Here is a 22,682-nt window from a genome sequence, read left to right as displayed (position 1 = left end):
AAAGAAAGAAGGAAGGAAGGAAGGAAGGAAAGAAAGAAAGAAAGATAGGTGGATAGTTATAAATATTAGATAGCTAGATAGCTAGATAGCTAGATAGATAGATAGATAGATAGATAGATAGATAGATAGTGTGTGTATGTGTGTGTGTAATATTCTAACACACATGATCTGAACACAAAGCACGATCTTTTTTTCTCCTGAATGATGTCAGTGTGACGTCATGCAGTGTCATTTTATAGCTGTTCCACGTCGTTTGTCCCATAAAAAAGACAGAGCTGTTCTCCAATAGGCAGATGCCAGTGCTGGGGGAGAGGTGGTCTGCTGCTCACTAGGGTCTGACAATGCTTCCAGTTCTGACATTGTAGTCACTTGGTGAAGTGCAGCGATCTCACTCATGTTCAGGACCGCGCAGAGCTCATACACAGCAGCAGGCAGTCTCCTGTAGAGCGCTCAGTGCAGTCAGCACCATGGACAGCTCCACATAGACAGCAGCCGACGTGCACTCTGCAGGTTCAGCACCGCGGACGGCTCCCCATAGACGGCTCTATACAGACCTGCAGTGCACTTCCCTGCACTTTACATCTCCCCCGTGTTTCCATTGAATTTGCAGCTTTCTTCTGGGCTCCTATATTATCGCACACCCGGTATTTATAATCTCCCACTAGACCCTGGGCTCTACTTTGTCTGTTACTTTCTATGCTCAGCATCCACATTCCCATCAGCTGGATAACCACATTTTCTGGCGATTTTAAGGATCAGGATGGCGTCTCCTGGCTCTGGATTTTGGTCTTTTGGAGCAGAAGAAGGGAATAGTGAATCTGACAACCCAGGGACAGGTAAGGGCTAAATATCATATCTAATGCAGACACATTAAACCCTTCTCAACCATGATTCAATGATCAGCATTGTTAGAATACTTTAATTATTGTAAAGATAAACATGGAAAATATTTATTGGAAATATGTTGATAATAAATGTATTAAGAAAAAAGGAAAGGGGGAGGAAATGAGAAAAAGAAGGGAAAGAAGTAAACGAAGTAGAGAAGAAAGGAAGAAAGAAAGAAAGAAGGAAAGAAAGAAAGAAAGAAAGAAAGAAAGAAAGAAAGAAAGAAAGAAAGAAAGAAAGAAAGAAAGAAAGAAAGAAATTACTTTTAAATAACAAAAATATAATATTTTTTATTTTTTTTATTTTTCCATTCTAGCAAAAGCCTGGTGCCAAGTTGCTCAAAAATTTACTGGAGGAATCAGCTCAAAATTCTGTGGTGAGTAAAAACAATTGTCCTTCTATTTGTACATTAGTTTATGTCCAGAGAAATGTTACCACTATCAGGTGGAATTTTTTCTATTTGACTTAAGTTTACATATTCCTGTCCAGCTTTACTTTATGGAGAGGGAGAAAAATCTGCAGATCTTGCCAACAAGGATGAAATGTGTCCTGGTGACAAAGGAATTGCTTCCAACTATGACAAGAATTCATGCAGCTGTGAGAAGGGCGAAATCAACTTCTCCTTTTTGTACTCAACAGGTATGGATTTTGCTTTTTTTTTATAAACATACTATTACCGTACAAAAGAAAATATGTTTTAATTTGTTTTACACTTAAGTATATTCCATATAAATAGTAGTTGATTGTATAGAAGATAGATAGATAGATAGATAGATAGATAGATAGATAGATAGATAGATAGATAGATAGATAGATAGATAGATAGATAGAAACATACATAAACTGTACATATATGATATATATGTATACATTGACACAATTGTATTTTTTTCCAAATTAACACAGATTAATTATTCTGTGTAACATTGTGCTTCAATTTTTATCCATTTGTTTAAATTTTAATGGTTATTGAACATGTTTTTCTTACAATCAATATTTAATGTTATAGTTTATTTTATCTTAAGCCATTTAAAAAGCCACACATTCACAATTCTATCTATATATCTCTATACATATCTATCTATCTATCTATTTATCTATCTATCTATATGTGTGTGTGTGTGTGTGTGTGTGTGTGTGTGTGTGTGTGTGTGTGTGTGTGTGTGTGTGTGTGTGTGTCTAAAAAAATATTCTATATAACATTTTAAACCAAGCAGATATAGTTATATTGCTATTTCATTTTATCTACATATTTATTTTAGCTATCAAATATAATTGTAGGAGAAATGACTAAAAACAATTTTTTCCCTAAAATTTTCAGATCTTTTACCTGCAAAAAATGGAGAGCCAGAAACACTGCGCTTCTTGCAAGAAGTTATAGATGTTTTATTACAATATATAGTTAAAACCTTTGACAGATCTACCAAGGTGATTGATTTTCACTATCCAAATGAGCTTCTTCAGGAATATAACTGGGAACTGTCAGACCAACCGCAGAATTTGGAGGGGATCCTACTTAACTGCAAGACCACCTTAAAATATGCTATTAAGACAGGTAACGTGTCTGTTTCCTTGTATCAACAATTTACTTCACTGATTTATTACAGAAAACAACATTTTCATTTTTTGCCTAAAACAAATTAAAATGTTAAGGGAACACAGATTTTTTTTAGGAATTTATCAGATGGACTACGGTTACTGAAAGAGTTGCATTTATGATAATGGCATTATTGTCTGTGAAGTGAAATTTTAAATTACACTATATGCATTCTGAGATTGCAGAATATTTTCACCAAAGGGCTCTTCTCCTCAAGTACACAGCATTGCACAGATCAAAAAGACAGCAATGTTTCAGTCTGGTGAACTCATTATCTGCAGTCATTTAGGTTTACTGTGTACTGGCAAATAACCATTGCTCATCACAAAGAGAAATAAAGTGAAAATTTTACAAAAATTACAAATCCATATATACTAATAATCTGATGAATAGACCTTGATGTTACTTATATTGTTTCATGTACTGGTATGCTTTTTATTTTATATGCATACACTACATATATATTATTTTGTTTTTTAAAATATTTTTACATTATTTTTGACAAATATGCTTGTTTATATTTTTTTATATTTATTTGCGATATGTATTTTCTGACAAATATATGTTTATTTGCTATGCTTTGTTTTGCATTTTTTTTTCTACTAATCTCTGAATATCAATGTATATTTCTTTCTGGGTTTTATTTTTTCGATCCCTGTATTCCCCCCAAAAATTATAGATATATATTATGCATGTGGTTATATATTTGCTTACATTTTATTTTCTTATCCCGTAATACGGATGTTTATGTTTTTTTGCTATGCCTTTATAATGCTATAATGTTTTCATTGTAATACAATTTATAATATAAACTAAAATTAAATATGATTTTTTTCTTAAAATATTTTTTTTTATCATATTATATTGTAAAACCTGTTTTTATCTTAATTTATAATGTTCCTGTTTTAATTTATCAAACTAAATCTACCTTTTAGGTATTGCATTTTTTGAACTGTTTATTTTATTTTTTTATTAGCTCTATAAACTAGAAATAGATTTAGTTGCAATAATTGTGTCTTCCATGGTAGACTATAGATATGGTATCCATTGTTAATTTTTTTTCTGGGATTGGAACTGTCATCTGTGACCTATTTATTCACCCGTGTGTAACTGCCAGTGCTTTGTACCAGCTTTTACTATGGTACATTCTTCCATTTCGGCCAAAAATATAATATCTGTCATTATTTTAATAAGCAACTGCATTGCTGAGGGAGGTTATCTCATTATCTTTGACATAGTGGTGATTTTGCTCATGCACCTTCGGAAATGTGTCCATTTTCTAATTCTGATCTGCTGTTATGTAGTAAAATATAACAGCTCTATAAATATGGATATGGCAGTAAAGACAAAATGGCTTCTGAACAAAAAAAAAAAAGATTTTTTTTCTTGCAGGTGTTATGTGAAATGGCTATTGATGCAGTTGTTATAGGTATATGTCTGGTTTAGTATTGATTTATATGCAGGCAGATATCTAGAGCAAATATATTACTACAACTCCCACATATTTCATAGATCTGATTATGTGCTGTATAACATATGATGGCTAGATTTTGAATATTTCTGGATTTTATTTTTATTTTTGCTATATTATGATATTTATATACATTAATCTTCACAACTGATTGTAAAATATATATGGTAATTATATCTTTGTCATACATATTGGAAAAAAATCTAGTGTTACACACTATAACGCTCACCCGTGTGGGCAGTTGAGAGAGAGGAGTGTAGATCTCTACTCTGCCACTTTTGGCCAGGACTGGTACTGCAGGATTTCATTTCTGCAGCACAACCATGGTTTTGTGTCCTGAATACAATCCCAGCAACATTATTCCAGTAAATAAAAAAATTAATGAAAAAATAAATATATATATATATATATATATATATATATATATATATAAAATAAATCACGAGATTCTAAATAATATTTTTGCTATAGAAGAAAACCAATCTATTGAATAGTATTGTATACTTAAAATCAAAATATCCTCTCTGAACCTCATTCACTTATGAGAAAATAATTTCTTACAAGCATGGATTATATATTATGTGTGTCGTGTGTGTGTGTGTGTGTGTGTGTGTGTGCGTGCGTGCGTGCGTGTGTGTGCGGCCAAAATGTATCAGGAAGGACTTCCCTTTAGACAAATGATCTGTTACCACTTCCTATGTGACTGAGATTCCAATGAAACGTCATTTTCAAGCTTTGTGATCATAAGGTACTAACAGAAAACCTAAACATTTTTATAATGATCAGGTAATAGGGGTTACGTGAAGGGTGGTGCTGTGGACTCTTTTTGTTGAATAAATGCCACTCCCCCTAAACTCTAAATGTATATATTAGTTCATGGTGCTTCTTTAAGTTCCAGCAGAGCTTACAATGCATTTAAGTGGGACATGGGATGTCCCTGTTCTGTGAAGTTGAATGGTGGATCATCGCTCCTATTTCACTAATAGCACAAATTTTTTTTCTACCTTCTGGATAATAGGAGTATTGACCCAGAGCTGTAATAAGCTAATTTTTTTGTTTTTTAAGCTTGAAGGGGTTGTCTTAATTGAATAACCCTTCAACATAATGCATTGGGCCTAATGGTCAGAAAATATGGCTTGTGCCGCCTCAGATAGCCACACATTTCCACCTCTGCAGGAGAAATGTGGTATTACACAGAGACCATTAAAATAAATAGGTGACTTTTGATGTATGGCAAGGGGGATTTCCATTACTGGAAAGAGGAAGAGAGAAAAAAGAACTGGAATGCATTAAAATAATAAAGTCGTTATATAGGCACGTTTCTGATATCTTTACTTGTCCAAATCTGGTACAATAAAAGAGCTTTCCAACTGGACATGTGCTCTATTAAAGTATATAGATATCATAGAGGAGAGTTCCTCGCGCAGGACCCTCTTAATAGCCATAGCAGAGAGCCTCTGCAAAACACTCTAGGAAACCATGCATTAACTGCGGCTTCCCCCAGGAGGAAACAACTGACCCTCAGTGATCAGCTGTCCTCAACGGGTGCTTGCATTACGAAAGGGGTTATCCGATAGGGACAACCTCTTTAAGACATCATTCAAATACAGAAGGCAGTACCATTATGAAATTTATGTTTGAAGCCTCCCTGGAGTCTGGTCATTAGAATTAGTTGGAGCCTGAAAATAAAGTTACAATGTGTCCATATCAAATTTTAAGAAAGTAAAAAATAAATTATTACATCATCTGATCTAAAATGGTTATATTCTAGTAAACGTCTTGTATGACAATGAATTTTAACATAATCAGTGGTAAAACTAAGCATGGTCAGATATTCATCAAAAACAGCAGATGCTAAGTCTATAAATTGTATAAAACAGCACAAAATGTGGCCATTGAGGGGACCATTTAACAATAGTATTGTTTGTGTTGTTTATATACAGTATGTGTATCTTAAAGTGTAGCTTAAACCTCATAAAGTTATGGTACTGTAGAGATGTGCCCATCATTACCTTTCGTCTTATCTTAACATATCCTGAGATGTGTGGCGCGAGATGACCAGCTTTGACGAAAAAAAAAATAATACGATTTTGTGATACTCTGATTTTTGTGGCCACCGAGTGGTTGTGATGAGAATTGTAGCCTGTCAAGAGTTTTGTTAGCATGTTGTGGTTTTGTATTGAATTGGTTTCAGGAGAAATTGAAGCTCTGAAGGTAGGGTGGACACATCAGTAAATTGAATAGATATAACATACATTTCCCATTAGTGGGGGTCTGAGCTATTGGAACCTCACCATTCCTTAGATTGAAGGGGTCGCATTGTTAGTTTAGTTCTGCATCCCCTTAATAGTTTTTCCTTGGCCCTATTCACTTGAAACCCCTTTAATATCAGAGCAGCCATGGCAATCTCGAGCCTCCGGAAAATATCTGATTTTGTTGATGAAGTTGCCATCGACTCCTTACTTGTAGTATTACCAGCTTGCTTTAATTTAAATTAAATTACTATCCTCGTAGTACAAGGTCGGACCGGGTTCTGACAGTAGAGAACCATTGCTTGTTAGCTGCTCGCCGCTCTGGCACATATGATGTCCATATGCCCTAAGAGGGCATATTGAAAGGCATTTTCGTGATAAAAAGTCTATATGACAAGTCTTTTTGAGTAAACAACTTAGATTCACGTGATAAATATGTTGCAATATGGTAATTGCATATCATACCGTCTTTATTCTGCCAAAAAAACCAAAAAACTTTTAGAGATAATAATATGTGGGATTGAAAATTGCGCAATACATTGTAAAATTTGGCTCAAATTCTATAATTTTTTTTATGTACTTGTCCCATTTTTCGTTCTATTGATACATGAGCCCCAGAGTGTTATAGTATGTAAAGGTTCTGCATAGCATAGTAATTTCATTGACAAATGTGAGCGTAAAGAGGATTTTGTATGGTCCTCAGTACCCACACTTCCTTAAAGGGTTTGCCACATGATCAGCCGTTATCGTCTTCCCCTCGCGGTCTGCTATTAAGCCCGGAGAGAAATCCATCTGGCCCTACATTTTTCTTTCTACATTTTACTTGTAGTATTACATGCTTGTCAATAAAATGAATGACTATCCCTGTAATACATGATATGTTGGGGCCTCCAGAGCGACCATCACTCTATGTTAACGTCTCTTGCATATAGATGGAGTTTAAAGTAGGAAGCTCAACTCTTTTTTATACATATGTCCTACTAAGGTCTATGAAAAGGGGTTGTCCTGGTTAGACAACCATTTTAAAGGTTTTCCCAGGATGTTTAAACATGGCTTTAAATGCTGACACATCAAAATAAAAATAAATTTTAACATACCTTACTGATTCTGGGCCACTCTGATCCCTTATTTTCAAATCGAACATAATGATTTGGCATCCATGTGATGTTATGGTAAGACGCCAGCCAATAGAAACCCCCCATAGTTATATTTTATTCATGATGATGTCACATCATTACATTCAGTTTGTAAACAAGGACTATGACCAGTTGATAAAGGCACAGAATCAATAAGGTAAAATTTTGACAGTTTCAGCATTTTGAGCCCTGGTTCTAAGTCCCTTAAATTCTCCCTTTAGTCAGCTTCAATCCTTTGTTCTTTCACACTGGGTGCAAATACTGAGTCGGAGCTATACATATATACCTTACTACTAACGAAACGGATTTCTACCTAATTTTTCAACTAACAATTGCAGAAATGGTTGTAGATGCTGCATGTCATGTCAATAATTTATCATATAAATGGTGTCCAACTTCTCTTTGTAGTAGATAGGATTGGTAAAGCAAACATTCTAGGGAAAAACATCATTTTCCTTCTCTTGTGAAAGGAGACATAACCCTCCCTGGCTAATTCTGTTCAATGATAGGGAAAATTGGCTCTCCAGTGTAGGCTTAGTTCTAACCACATGTGCAAGGACATGATAACAGAGCAGTGTCAGCTCGGCAATTGATAGACTGCATTGATGTTCATTCAGATTTCATCTCGCTTCCGAGTCTCATCTGCCTTGGATAACGCAGCTCCAGCTACAGACCGCTGTTAAAGCTTAAAATAGGTTTTTAGGAAATAAACAGATTTCTGTGTGTAACAACACAGCGGCCCCAGCCTGTTCTCGTATTGAAGCCCGAGCGCCTGATCAGATATCACTTTGGGACTCATTCATAATGAGCCATTTATATTCATAGCTTTAATTGCCTTCAGTTAGTTCGCTAACTGGAAGTCAAGTCTCAAAAAAGAAAGTCTTTCCGGATTAAATAGGGCTGGAAATTCTCCATCATCCATCATTTGCATGACATTAATGCTGATTATTAAGTGTGTTTATTTAGAATAATAATCAGCTCTTATAAAAGTCTTTTGTGAAAGAAGTGGGGAGTTATTACCCTCCAAGTGACACAAGTCATTCGCAATCGCAGTCAAATTTTTCCGAATTTTTATTATATATAGATAATGTCCACTTGTTATTATGGCTGTCAGTCATTAAGACCATTGTTAACAGAAAGTATACAACACATCTATAGAAATAAAAAAGAAAAGCAATATCTATTCTATAAGACAATTGGAACCTCTAGTTCTCCTGCCAAGAATATGTTGACACCAGTAGCCGGATACTTTTGTTCAGGTGTAATATCTATTTTAAACGTATTTCTCTTCAAACATTTATCCAGAGAAATTTTAACAAATTGGTGGCTATGATTTCATAAACCCCCCCCCCCATAGAATATTTTCAGGAGCACCCCACACATCGTAATAATGAGAAACTAACTCGGGCAACCGCTAATTGTAAAGTAGCCCATTATTATTGTGGTGTGCAAAGTAACCCCCAAGGCACTACACATTTTTCTTCAGGTACAGATACCCCATAAGTCGCTCAGATTCCGCAATAGAGATCGATCCTCGGCCTTTGATGCCCCCATGCAGTGCCTCGTCCGTAGATACCCACACAGTGCCTCAGCTCCTGATATACCATGCAGTGCCTCAGCCCCAGATGTCTACATTTGATGCGCCCCAGATTGCCTGCCACAAATGCCCCTCAGAGTACTTTTGCCCCAAATGTCCTTATGCAGTGTCTCCGCCCCAGATGCCCCACAAAATGATTGCCACAGCTGGCCCCCAGAGTGCCTGACACTGATATACTACATCCCTGCTCTGACCTGTGAAAATGGGGGTAATGGCATTGGTAAATGAAATGTCTTTTTCCAACTAATGATATTTCTGAGGTTTTTTTTCCTGTAGAGGAACCAGTTGGACGGTGCAAATTAGAAATGTGTAAAAATTAATAAAGTTGTTAAAAATATAATGTGGCAGATTTAATATTACTGTGTAAGTTTTACACTGTGGAAAGGCAAAGAATTCAGAAGATGCACCAAATTTATCAAAGTGGGGCATGCTGTTTGATAAATTTGGCACATCTAACCAGACATGTAACCATACCTTCTTTTTGTTGGCTTAGTTTACGCCAGTGCTCTGCGACAAAATTTTGAAAAATTATGGCACACAGCATGGCATTGTAACTTCACCTCCTTCCTGTTAGACTATGGCCCATTTCCCGCTGAGCCACGCTATCTTTTCGAGTGCAGCTCATAAAGTGTCTAAAGCAGATATTAATGTGGCGCACAGAATACAGCCAGAGCCTTGTCTCAATTTAAGCCAGAATTCTCGAGCATTTTAAATACTTTATCTGCCCCAATGTGTTTTCCATGCGGTTTCTGTGCTTTCTTTCCTCTTCACTTTCTCACCTTGTACTATTTTAAATAGTTGCATAATTGCTACACAGAAACTGTATTAGATTTTAATGCTTGCATTTTTTTATGCTTGCATATTTCCCTATAGAAGTCTATGAGAGAAGAATGCTTTATAACCTTCCCATTACCATGCTGGATAGAACATGCTGTGGTTTAAATAAAGATAACACAATACTATTGTTTTTATTTTACTTCCTATCAGTTATATAGCTCCAACATATTTTGCAATGCTATATAGAGGTTTCTACCATTTATATCAGTCCCTGTCCCCAATGGGGCTTATAATCTAATTTTCCTATCTCAGACACTGATACGAGCAGCAGGTCTGTTCCTGCATGCTCGTCATCTCTTAGCTATTAATCAGCAGCTGGGACAGATGTTAAACACAAGTGCTGCCCAGCTGATTCATCAGTGCAGTTAGATGACCACATTGATGTGAGCCACTAAGGCTTGTTTGGAGAAAGCGACTTGATTGGCCTTCTGATGATAGCATATGCTATATGCATTTGCTTTGTGCTTCTATGTACAGTTAGCGTGTTACCAGCCTAGTCTTGAGTTTTTCTAGCTCTATCTTGTATTACCTTGGTCCTTGTTTGCTTTTTTGTTTGGTCCTGTTTAGTTGTTAGTTTTATCCTGTCTCTATTGTTCACTGCTCTTATTTGCCCGGTTTCACTGGTTGTTGGATCTGATTAGTTTTTTCCTTGTGTTGTGTTTGGGGCAATGGCTGCCGATTAGGGACAGTGCTTGGGACAGTGGTGTCTAGTGTTAGGGTCATTGTTTAGGTATAGGTCCAGGAATAGATATAGGGTTAGCTAAAGTTAGGGCCAGCTTGTTAACATCAAATTCACTTGTTACCCTAATCCGACTGCTATCATTACCCATCATCTCCAGGGACAATTTCATAGGAAATCAATTAACCTATCAGTCAGTTTTTGGAAACTGGAGTACCTGGAGGAAACCCACGGAAGCACAAAGAAAACAATCAAACAGGGAGAACCCTTACACTGTAAGCATCATAACCGGAATCTATGAACTACTCTTTGTAATACCACATTGGTTCAAATGTGTTTTTTGCCGCAGTTTTGCAGCTGGGAAAACTGCAATGGAAAAATGCAAAATAACCTGAAATTATTCTAATGTTCTCAGTGGGAAAAGGAAGTAAATGAACCCCTAAATTTGTCAAAAATACAAATGCTCCACAATTTCAAAGCAGAGGTGTAACTTAAAGCCCCTGGGCACTAATGCAACATTTGTACCAAGGCCCACTATGTGCCATATATAATACTGGTGTCTTTTTATGTGGCAAATGGGGTCCTTGTGTGACTCCTACCTCTGCATCTCCTCTAGCTACATCCATTTTAAAAGCATATTACAACCTTAATTTTATTATTTGTGCTTCATTAATTTTTCTTATATTATTTTTATCTTTATAATTACTTCCATATTATAAGTATCATACTGTAGGTTGAATAGGGTGATCCATTTTCATTATCTATTTCATACAGTTAGAATTTAATGCTGGTTAAGACCATGCACTATTACAGCAGGGGAATACAGTAATAAAATGTTATTAGGCTTACTTTGAAAACTAGAGGATGTACCAATAGGAGCATATCACAAGGGACCATAGCGGCCCCATCATTGTGCTGATTTGTGGGGTCGCTTAGGTTTAAATCCTACTGTTTAAACATAGATGACTTATCCTAAAGTCTTCAGTTCTGGATATATAACACATGACAATCTATGAGAAAGGCCTTATGAGATGCACTAGTGAAATTGTATTGTGTCATCCCAGCCTATCAGGTTAACTTGTGGAAAACAGACCCGGTTTACTTTAGCTGTTTTTAACTTAGTTTATTGGATTACTGAAATATTATTATTATTTTCAATTACTTCTTAGGACATCCACGATATTTTAATCAACTCTCTACTGGTCTTGACATGGTTGGATTAGCAGCAGATTGGTTAACTTCAACAGCAAACACTAATATGTAAGTATGGCCGACTTGCTACTGAAATTAGATTACCTTAACTTTGCATGCACCCTTTATGTCTGTGCAATCAATAAGCCAAGATCTAAACTGGAACTGCATTATATGTATCCACGTGTGCATTTGATACCTGTTTACACTGAGTTTTTGGGTCAGCTACATAAATTTTTTATGTTTCGATAACACATTGCTGCCCTTTTACTTTGCTCTTTGCCAGGATGAAAAATAACCTAAAAAATTCCCCTAAAGTACATAAAAATTGGCCTGGGGTAATACAATTAGTGGGCAGACATGACAATTTTTGTTCTTTTAGTATATTCAATCGGTTTGTTTTCCAACCCATTGACATGGACAAATCCAGAAGAGAACGAGGGACGCTCCAGGGATTTTTAGTTGACAGTAATATGTACCTTGAATAACATTTGGAACACCAGATGCTGGAGGAGTCTGCAGCCCACTTTTCCCTTATACACTTTCCTCATGCCAGTACAAGGCTTTGTACAGGCACTGAATAAGCAGGGGATTACTGAGAGATCAGACAGTGGGTATCATAGTTTCTAGCCACTGTACAAAAAAATACTTTGCATTAATCGGCCTCCTAAGTAGGGGTATAGTTGCGGGATCGCTGAGGGGGTATGTGCCCAAGGTGCTGAGTGCCAGCTGAGGTGCCAACAAGCCAGTCCGCTATAGTCAGGGTATTTGCATGCACAGACAGGGCAATGAAATATATCCTTTCCTCAGGTGGAGGAAAGCTTTGCTACAATTCAGACATATGAAGCTAGCCTTAGACGGGAATATAACAGGGACAAATGTGAGTACTCATTTCTACAGTGCGTTGTACTATATATAATATATATATATATATATATATATATAGAAGATCCAAACATAGGAGCAGCACTGTGTCAATAGCCAGAAACGGTTGGTGCTAGCTTCAAAATATCAAGGAGTGACGAGCTCCTCATGCATATATCCAAGAAAAAGAGACTGGAAGCAGCACTCAGCAAAAAAATGTGAATTTATTCACCCAACACAGCAACGTTTCACTTCCTCCATGGAAGCATTTTCAAGCAATGAATGAAAACCACACATTGACATATATAGACAGAGCCACAGCCCAATTAACAGGTGTAATGAATCGTAGTAGTTATACAATGTATCAAAAAATACGATATATTATAAAAGTGTAGCAAAAAGTATAGTGCAGAAACATACGAGTCAATCACTGACATTTAGATGTAGATAATCACAACTGTATTAAGTGACATGTATGTGCATATAATAGTGAAAACATATTAATTACAGATTAATCAACAATCACAGTATGATACACAGAAGCTGGCACTCACCAATCTAGGTAAACAAGGACCATCTGTCCACGAGAAGTCAGTGAAAAAAGAAAAAAGAAAAAAGAAAAAGAATTCCGGCGCCATAATCGCCATATTGCGCATGCCCCAACTCACACCGTCTATTGGCTGCTGCCAACACGTGCAAAACAAAGCACTATGACCCTGTACATCGCAGTCTGATTACAACATCATAGAGGGGCCACAGTCCCGCGCAGGCGCAATGCGATAAAACGCTTTAGCCACGCCATAGTGAAAACTGGAAAACTTGCCAGTAATGCGATACCATTCTCGGGATGTATGCGCAGCAATGGCTGAAAAAGAACCCTGCACGGAGAGATATATATCACATCAGTATTCACAAAATATGTGGTAAGAATGTAGGTAGATAAAGATAGTAAATAACATCACAATGAAGTTTTATTAAAACCCAAAAGACAAGGTATCCCCCAAATGAATCAATCAAGGGAATACCGTCATATGAAGAATCTCGACATGCAAATATGTCAGATCCTCATCCCGGATACATTTTAGGTTACTTCGTGTTTCAAGTTATGAGAAAAAAAGAGCTTATTCCCCTATCAACTACCCCCCTATTAATTCTGGTACACAATATATATCATCCGTGCAGGTCAGCGCTGTAGCATCTTCTACACAGTAGAGACCTTTCTTGAAACTCTTGAACATTCTCGTAGGCAGAATAAAGTACAAAACATATAAAAGTAGCCTTCCTAATACCAGTTGGTAAGTGTCCTTCAGTGTTAATCTCAACATCTCAAAGTCTTCAATCTACAAGACAAAAGAGAATCAAATTAGTAAACACATTAAAATCAATTTATAATATAATTACTCCTATTCCATACATCAAAAATATAAAAATTTTCAGAGTAACAACTAAATAATGAATGGTACCATCAGGCAAGAGAACCCCAGGGTCCACAAAAGTACATCAAACAAATGCCCTAAAAAGAGAAGGACAGACATCCAAAAATTTAACCACATCCAAAAATTCTAACTGTACACATACAATCAGCGTTTGAATACATTCAAAGGATAATCCATGTTAAGACCATTGGGATGAAGGGAGTTAAGTTTATGAATCCATTGAACCTCCCGTTGTTTGAGGACCAGTTCCCTATTGCCCCCACGTTTAAGGGGGGGAACCCTATCAATAATACAGAATGTAAGCTGTTGCACGCTATGTCCCAACTCTACGAAGTGTCTAGGTACAGGAAGTTCAACTTTCTTCGTCCGAATGCTAGATTTATGGTTATTCAGTCGCAACCTGCATTCAGTTGTAGTTTCACCCACATAAATCAGATTACACGGGCATTGTAAAATGTAAATGACAAAATCACTTCGACATGTGTAATGTGAAGTGATTCTGTACGCTCTACCAGTGGTGGGATGTATGAAAGAACTACCCTTTAACATGATAGCGCAACTGTCACACGACAGACAAGGGAAACACCCATGGCGTGTCACATCATGTAGTCCACCTCTAGCCCGACTGTTAACTGCACAGACATCTGTCTTCACAAGTTTATCCCTCAAGTTCCGGGGTCTTCTATATGAGAAGAGGGGGGGTGACTGAAATTCTACCACTCCATCATAGTAATTGGACAAAATCCTCCAATGTCTCCTAATGATGCCTGCAACATTAGAACTATAGATACTGAATGTAGAGGTCATAGGGAATCTGACAGCAGTCTGTCGATCCCTCCTACTATCCTGTCTCAATTGGATCCTATCAGTTTGTTGTACTCTCTGGATATGTTTTTTTAAAAGTCTATCCGGGTAACCTCTGTCCAGAAATTTACCCACCATCTTGTCCAGTTTGTGGTCCAGGCATGTAGGGTCATCAACTATCCGTTTAACCCTCAATAGTTGGCTATATGGTAGAGACCTGATCATCCCCCTCGGGTGGTGACTGTTAAAACTCAATAGGTTATTACAATCTGTTTCCTTGACATACAGATCCGTCATAAGTTTGGAGTCCTGAATATAAACCCTAGTGTCTAAAAATTGGATACTAGTGTCAGACATTACCATGGTAAATTTAATATCAGAATCAATATCATTGAGATATTCAAAAAAACCCATTGAGACCAAGCAGGTCACCCGTCCAAATAAGGAAGACGTCATCTATGTAACGCCACCACCCAAGTACCGAGGTAAAGTGGTGGGATACATAGACCGACGTCTCCTCTAGGTCAGCCATCACAATGTTGGCGTACGTAGGGGCCACATTTGACCCCATAGCCGTACCACGGAGTTGCATAAAAAACTCGTTGTTGAAGAGAAAATAGTTACAGGTTAGAACTATATCAAGGAGACCCATCAGGAATTCCCTGCATTCACCGGAGAACTCAGTGTTTCTCAGTGCTTTGTCCACACTGTTCATACCCCTCACATGAGTGATAGAGGTGTATAAACTAGTCACATCAAATGAGACCAACCGGGCCCCATTAGGAACATTGATGTCACTGATTTTATTCAGGAAGTCCGACGTGTCCCTAATGTAAGATCTAGCAGACACGGCGAACTTCCTCAAAATCTTGTCAAGAAAGACTGCAAGAGGGCAGAGCAACGAATCCCTGCCCGAAACAATGGGTCTCCCAGGGGGATTAGTAATACTCTTGTGTATTTTAGGTAGACAGTATAGTATGGGTGTTATTGGATAAAGTGGTGTTAAGTAAGTATACAGATCTCTGTCAATCATATCATTAGCAAAAGCATTGTCAACCAGTACTCTAATACGTTTCTGAATGTCCCTCACAGGGTCAATCGAGATTCTCCTATAGACCTCTATATCATTGAGTTGTCTATAGACTTCATTTAGGTACAGGGTTCGGTCCATAATGACAACCGCACCCCCTTTATCCGCGGGTTTAATAATGAGGTCATCATTACGGACCAATTTATCCAAAGCTACTTTCTCTTTAATGGACAAATTGTGTCGGGTATGCATAGATATACCAGAGCAACATTCCTGTTTAAATTCTGAAACATCTTTAAGCACTGATGCAATAAACGTTTCAACCACCTGCAAACATGCAGGGGGCTGGAAGTTGCTCCTATTGGACAAACCCCAATGTTTGAGGCATAGTTCTATATCTGGCCCTGGATTACTATTCATCACCGGAATAGGCTGTTGGGAAAACCAAGTCTTCATCCTGACTGACCTGAAAAAATTATTCAGGTCAATATCAAGTTGCAGCCAATCCATGTTTTGAATAGGGCAGAACGATAACCCCTTATGCAAAACCGACAATTCATCAACAGATAAAGTATAATCAGAAACATTTACCACTAATTGGTGGTCACAGGAGACCTCTTTTTCACTTGTGCCGTCGATCTTAGCTGTTTGATATTCTTGCTTCTTACATCCCCGCCTGTATTTTCTGCCACCTCTCCTTGTACAAGCTGACTTTGCTCTGGTACGCTGGTTGCTTCCCCTAAAAAATCAACCGTAGGGGAGTCCCTATTTCTTTGAAATCTTCCTTTTGTGTCCTTCCAAATGGGCCTCTTCTGTTGTATTGGTTGTTCCTTCTTCCAGTTGTAGATCTTGCCTGAAGCATAGTCGTCTCTGTCACGAAACCACTTATGTCGTTTTATCTCCTCCTGTTCACGTTGAAACTTTAGTAGAATACCTTGGAATTTCTCCTGATAACCAGAAAGTTCATCACCTTCCATGACCGTCCGTAATTTTTCCTCTAATTCAGCCTTCTTGAATCCACACTTCTCAATCTCCTTCTGAAGAAATTCAATGTTGAGTAGAATTACATCCAAGGCATATTTGTTGGATAAGCCCTCCAGGCTCATGCAGAAATCCACGTTATTTGGGAACAGGTTGGGCTTCAAATGAGATCTTAATCCACGTGGGATGATTTGGTGCCTGTAGTATTCGCCCAAAATAGACAGATGTAGCCGCAGGTTAATAGGCTGAATTAGAGGAAAAATTACGGACGGTCATGGAAGGTGATGAACTTTCTGGTTATCAGGAGAAATTCCAAGGTATTCTACTAAAGTTTCAACGTGAACAGGAGGAGATAAAACGACATAAGTGGTTTCGTGACAGAGACGACTATGCTTCAGGCAAGATCTACAACTGGAAGAAGGAACAACCAATACAACAGAAGAGGCCCATTTGGAAGGACACAAAAGGAAGATTTCAAAGAAATAGGGACTCCCCTACGGTTGATTTTTTAGGGGAAGCAACCAGCGTACCAGAGCAAAGTCAGCTTGTACAAGGAGAGGTGGCAGAAAATACAGGCGGGGATGTAAGAAGCAAGAATATCAAACAGCTAAGATCGACGGCACAAGTGAAAAAGAGGTCTCCTGTGACCACCAATTAGTGGTAAATGTTTCTGATTATACTTTATCTGTTGATGAATTGTCGGTTTTGCATAAGGGGTTATCGTTCTGCCCTATTCAAAACATGGATTGGCTGCAACTTGATATTGACCTGAATAATTTTTTCAGGTCAGTCAGGATGAAGACTTGGTTTTCCCAACAGCCTATTCCGGTGATGAATAGTAATCCAGGGCCAGATATAGAACTATGCCTCAAACATTGGGGTTTGTCCAATAGGAGCAACTTCCAGCCCCCTGCATGTTTGCAGGTGGTTGAAACGTTTATTGCATCAGTGCTTAAAGATGTTTCAGAATTTAAACAGGAATGTTGCTCTGGTATATCTATGCATACCCGACACAATTTGTCCATTAAAGAGAAAGTAGCTTTGGATAAATTGGTCCGTAATGATGACCTCATTATTAAACCCGCGGATAAAGGGGGTGCGGTTGTCATTATGGACCGAACCCTGTACCTAAATGAAGTCTATAGACAACTCAATGATATAGAGGTCTATAGGAGAATCTCGATTGACCCTGTGAGGGACATTCAGAAACGTATTAGAGTACTGGTTGACAATGCTTTTGCTAATGATATGATTGACAGAGATCTGTATACTTACTTAACACCACTTTATCCAATAACACCCATACTATACTGTCTACCTAAAATACACAAGAGTATTACTAATCCCCCTGGGAGACCCATTGTTTCGGGCAGGGATTCGTTGCTCTGCCCTCTTGCAGTCTTTCTTGACAAGATTTTGAGGAAGTTCGCCGTGTCTGCTAGATCTTACATTAGGGACACGTCGGACTTCCTGAATAAAATCAGTGACATCAATGTTCCTAATGGGGCCCGGTTGGTCTCATTTGATGTGACTAGTTTATACACCTCTATCACTCATGTGAGGGGTATGAACAGTGTGGACAAAGCACTGAGAAACACTGAGTTCTCCGGTGAATGCAGGGAATTCCTGATGGGTCTCCTTGATATAGTTCTAACCTGTAACTATTTTCTCTTCAACAACGAGTTTTTTATGCAACTCCGTGGTACGGCTATGGGGTCAAATGTGGCCCCTACGTACGCCAACATTGTGATGGCTGACCTAGAGGAGACGTCGGTCTATGTATCCCACCACTTTACCTCGGTACTTGGGTGGTGGCGTTACATAGATGACGTCTTCCTTATTTGGACGGGTGACCTGCTTGGTCTCAATGGGTTTTTTGAATATCTCAATGATATTGATTCTGATATTAAATTTACCATGGTAATGTCTGACACTAGTATCCAATTTTTAGACACTAGGGTTTATATTCAGGACTCCAAACTTATGACGGATCTGTATGTCAAGGAAACAGATTGTAATAACCTATTGAGTTTTAACAGTCACCACCCGAGGGGGATGATCAGGTCTCTACCATATAGCCAACTATTGAGGGTTAAACGGATAGTTGATGACCCTACATGCCTGGACCACAAACTGGACATGATGGTGGGTAAATTTCTGGACAGAGGTTACCCGGATAGACTTTTAAAAAAACATATCCAGAGAGTACAACAAACTGATAGGATCCAATTGAGACAGGATAGTAGGAGGGATCGACAGACTGCTGTCAGATTCCCTATGACCTCTACATTCAGTATCTATAGTTCTAATGTTGCAGGCATCATTAGGAGACATTGGAGGATTTTGTCCAATTACTATGATGGAGTGGTAGAATTTCAGTCACCCCCCCTCTTCTCATATAGAAGACCTCGGAACTTGAGGGATAAACTTGTGAAGACAGATGTCTGTGCAGTTAACAGTCGGGCTAGAGGTGGACTACATGATGTGACACGCCATGGGTGTTTCCCTTGTCTGTCGTGTGACAGTTGCGCTATCATGTTAAAGGGTAGTTCTTTCATACATCCCACCACTGGTAGAGCGTACAGAATCACTTCACATTACACATGTCGAAGTGATTTTGTCATTTACATTTTACAATGCCCGTGTAATCTGATTTATGTGGGTGAAACTACAACTGAATGCAGGTTGCGACTGAATAACCATAAATCTAGCATTCGGACGAAGAAAGTTGAACTTCCTGTACCTAGACACTTCGTAGAGTTGGGACATAGCGTGCAACAGCTTACATTCTGTATTATTGATAGGGTTCCCCCCCTTAAACGTGGGGGCAATAGGGAACTGGTCCTCAAACAACGGGAGGTTCAATGGATTCATAAACTTAACTCCCTTCATCCCAATGGTCTTAACATGGATTATCCTTTGAATGTATTCAAACGCTGATTGTATGTGTACAGTTAGAATTTTTGGATGTGGTTACATTTTTGGATGTCTGTCCTTCTCTTTTTAGGGCATTTGTTTGATGTACTTTTGTGGACCCTGGGGTTCTCTTGCCTGATGGTACCATTCATTATTTAGTTGTTACTCTGAAAATTTTTATATTTTTGATGTATGGAATAGGAGTAATTATATTATAAATTGATTTTAATGTGTTTACTAATTTGATTCTCTTTTGTCTTGTAGATTGAAGACTTTGAGATGTTGAGATTAACACTGAAGGACACTTACCAACTGGTATTAGGAAGGCTACTTTTATATGTTTTGTACTTTATTCTGCCTACGAGAATGTTCAAGAGTTTCAAGAAAGGTCTCTACTGTGTAGAAGATGCTACAGCGCTGACCTGCACGGATGATATATATTGTGTACCAGAATTAATAGGGGGGTAGTTGATAGGGGAATAAGCTCTTTTTTTCTCATAACTTGAAACACGAAGTAACCTAAAATGTATCCGGGATGAGGATCTGACATATTTGCATGTCGAGATTCTTCATATGACGGTATTCCCTTGATTGATTCATTTGGGGGATACCTTGTCTTTTGGGTTTTAATAAAACTTCATTGTGATGTTATTTACTATCTTTATCTACCTACATTCTTACCACATATTTTGTGAATACTGATGTGATATATATCTCTCCGTGCAGGGTTCTTTTTCAGCCATTGCTGCGCATACATCCCGAGAATGGTATCGCATTACTGGCAAGTTTTCCAGTTTTCACTATGGCGTGGCTAAAGCGTTTTATCGCATTGCGCCTGCGCGGGACTGTGGCCCCTCTATGATGTTGTAATCAGACTGCGATGTACAGGGTCATAGTGCTTTGTTTTGCACGTGTTGGCAGCAGCCAATAGACGGTGTGAGTTGGGGCATGCGCAATATGGCGATTATGGCGCCGGAATTCTTTTTCTTTTTTCTTTTTTCTTTTTTCACTGACTTCTCGTGGACAGATGGTCCTTGTTTACCTAGATTGGTGAGTGCCAGCTTCTGTGTATCATACTGTGATTGTTGATTAATCTGTAATTAATATGTTTTCACTATTATATGCACATACATGTCACTTAATACAGTTGTGATTATCTACATCTAAATGTCAGTGATTGACTCGTATGTTTCTGCACTATACTTTTTGCTACACTTTTATAATATATCGTATTTTTTGATACATTGTATAACTACTACGATTCATTACACCTGTTAATTGGGCTGTGGCTCTGTCTATATATGTCAATGTGTGGTTTTCATTCATTGCTTGAAAATGCTTCCATGGAGGAAGTGAAACGTTGCTGTGTTGGGTGAATAAATTCACATTTTTTTGCTGAGTGCTGCTTCCAGTCTCTTTTTCTTGGATATATATATATATATATATATATATACATATATACACACACATAGCTGGCTGCTTTGCCTTCCAACTAAGGCCTTATGCACATGACCGTAGCTGTGTGCACGTTCGGTGATTACGGCACGGACAGAGAAGTGTCATCCGCAGGCCGTCCGCAATCACGGACCGTGCACACACAAGATGTGCATTGACTTCAAGGAGCCCGTACCACAATTGCGGACAGTAAAATTACTTGTCCTATTTTTTTACAGTCCGGGCTCCTGGACAATGCACGGACCGTGAAAACCATGGTCGTGTGCGTTGGAACATATGGTTTCTTAAACTGTTATTATATGTAACTCAACTTTGAGGGAACATAGCTGCCCTGTCCCTTTGTTATAGTCGATATAATAGTTCAGATTTGCATTCACAATTCTGTTAGTTGGTATTGGAAACAGGTGACAAACGTATTGACAGACAGATCCCGAACAGGTAATCTGATCTCCTACAATGCAAGGGGTATAGTTAGATTGTCCTACATCAGATTATCGTACAGTGCCTGGCGTAAAGAGAACACGTCCCAGAGTAAATTACTAGAGATATTTCTGAGACAGCAGGGAATTCTGTTCTGAAGCCTGCAGAATTGGAAATGCAACTCTGAGCTATTATACAGACTGGAACAAATCTATATTGCCAGATAAGTATGAGATAAGTAATGCAAAGTATTTAAGTTGCTGATCTTAGTTTGTAGGTCAGTTCTATAAAATTACTGACACATCTTAATTTTTTTAATTGCACTACAGTAATCCCACAAGATGCAATAGCCTGTGTTAGGTTGTGTGTTAGTTAGTCAGACAGCTATTGCTGTGAGTGAGTGCTGCTGCAGTTATACAATTCTTACATTAATTTGTGAATTACCAATTTTCATCACATCACTCACAAATTTTCTTCAGTAATATTAGTTTAGTGTCGCACAAAACTTTTCAGGGGAATCTGACACTTTCGATTCGGACCAAATCGAATCTGATGCCCGGTTCAACCGAATCGACCCCAAGACGAATTTCAGGAAATTTCCTTATCTCTAAATGTAAGGACTTGCTTTACCTGTATTAGCTGGTCTTTTGTACATTTGGGGGGCTTCTGTGCTAATTGCTGGTTTTTCATAGGGCTATGGTCTTAAGTTACAATATTTTCAAGTCCCATTGGTCCATCCTGGAATTAATTACTATTGTAACTTGAGGGACCACTGTATTTGTTATTGTATTTGCCAATACGTCTGTGTTAAAAATGAAAAAAAACAAAAACAGAATGATACATAAACTGTGCATCTAAAAGAACAATTTGATAGGGAGAGTTAAAATACTGGGGGTGAATGGAAGGCAGGGAATGGTATATAGTTGGATGAGAATCTGGTATTGCTGGAGGTTGTTGTGTTTCCTAGGTCTTCTGCAGAGAGAACAGAACAGTGGCACTAAATGACTGAGCTCTATTCAATTCCCGCTCCAGACAGAAAATGGTGCCAGGATATCCTTGCACTTATATAAGGGTGTTACTTACTGTATATATAAGGGTTATGTCCTGTATCACATGATTTGACAAAATTAA

The 22,682-nt window shown here is 38.0% G+C and overlaps 1 protein-coding gene across 1 annotated transcript in view; it reads left to right on the top strand.

The window, feature by feature from the left end:
- Window positions 1–281: 281 nt before the first annotated feature.
- GAD2 (glutamate decarboxylase 2) overlaps window positions 282–22,682 on the top strand; it is a 77,787-nt gene continuing 55,386 nt past the window's right edge. Inside the window, exons 1-6 of the mRNA XM_075827527.1 lie at window positions 282–644; window positions 754–836; window positions 1,202–1,261; window positions 1,375–1,524; window positions 2,207–2,440; window positions 11,624–11,714. Coding sequence (XP_075683642.1) covers window positions 761–836; window positions 1,202–1,261; window positions 1,375–1,524; window positions 2,207–2,440; window positions 11,624–11,714 — 611 coding nt within the window. The 5' untranslated portion in view covers window positions 282–644; window positions 754–760. The remainder of the gene's footprint in view (window positions 645–753; window positions 837–1,201; window positions 1,262–1,374; window positions 1,525–2,206; window positions 2,441–11,623; window positions 11,715–22,682) is intronic.

Source organism: Rhinoderma darwinii, chromosome 5 (genome assembly GCF_050947455.1).
Source record: "Rhinoderma darwinii isolate aRhiDar2 chromosome 5, aRhiDar2.hap1, whole genome shotgun sequence".
Classification (NCBI taxonomy): domain Eukaryota; kingdom Metazoa; phylum Chordata; class Amphibia; order Anura; family Rhinodermatidae; genus Rhinoderma; species Rhinoderma darwinii.
This window is presented reverse-complemented; position numbering and strand designations above follow the sequence as displayed.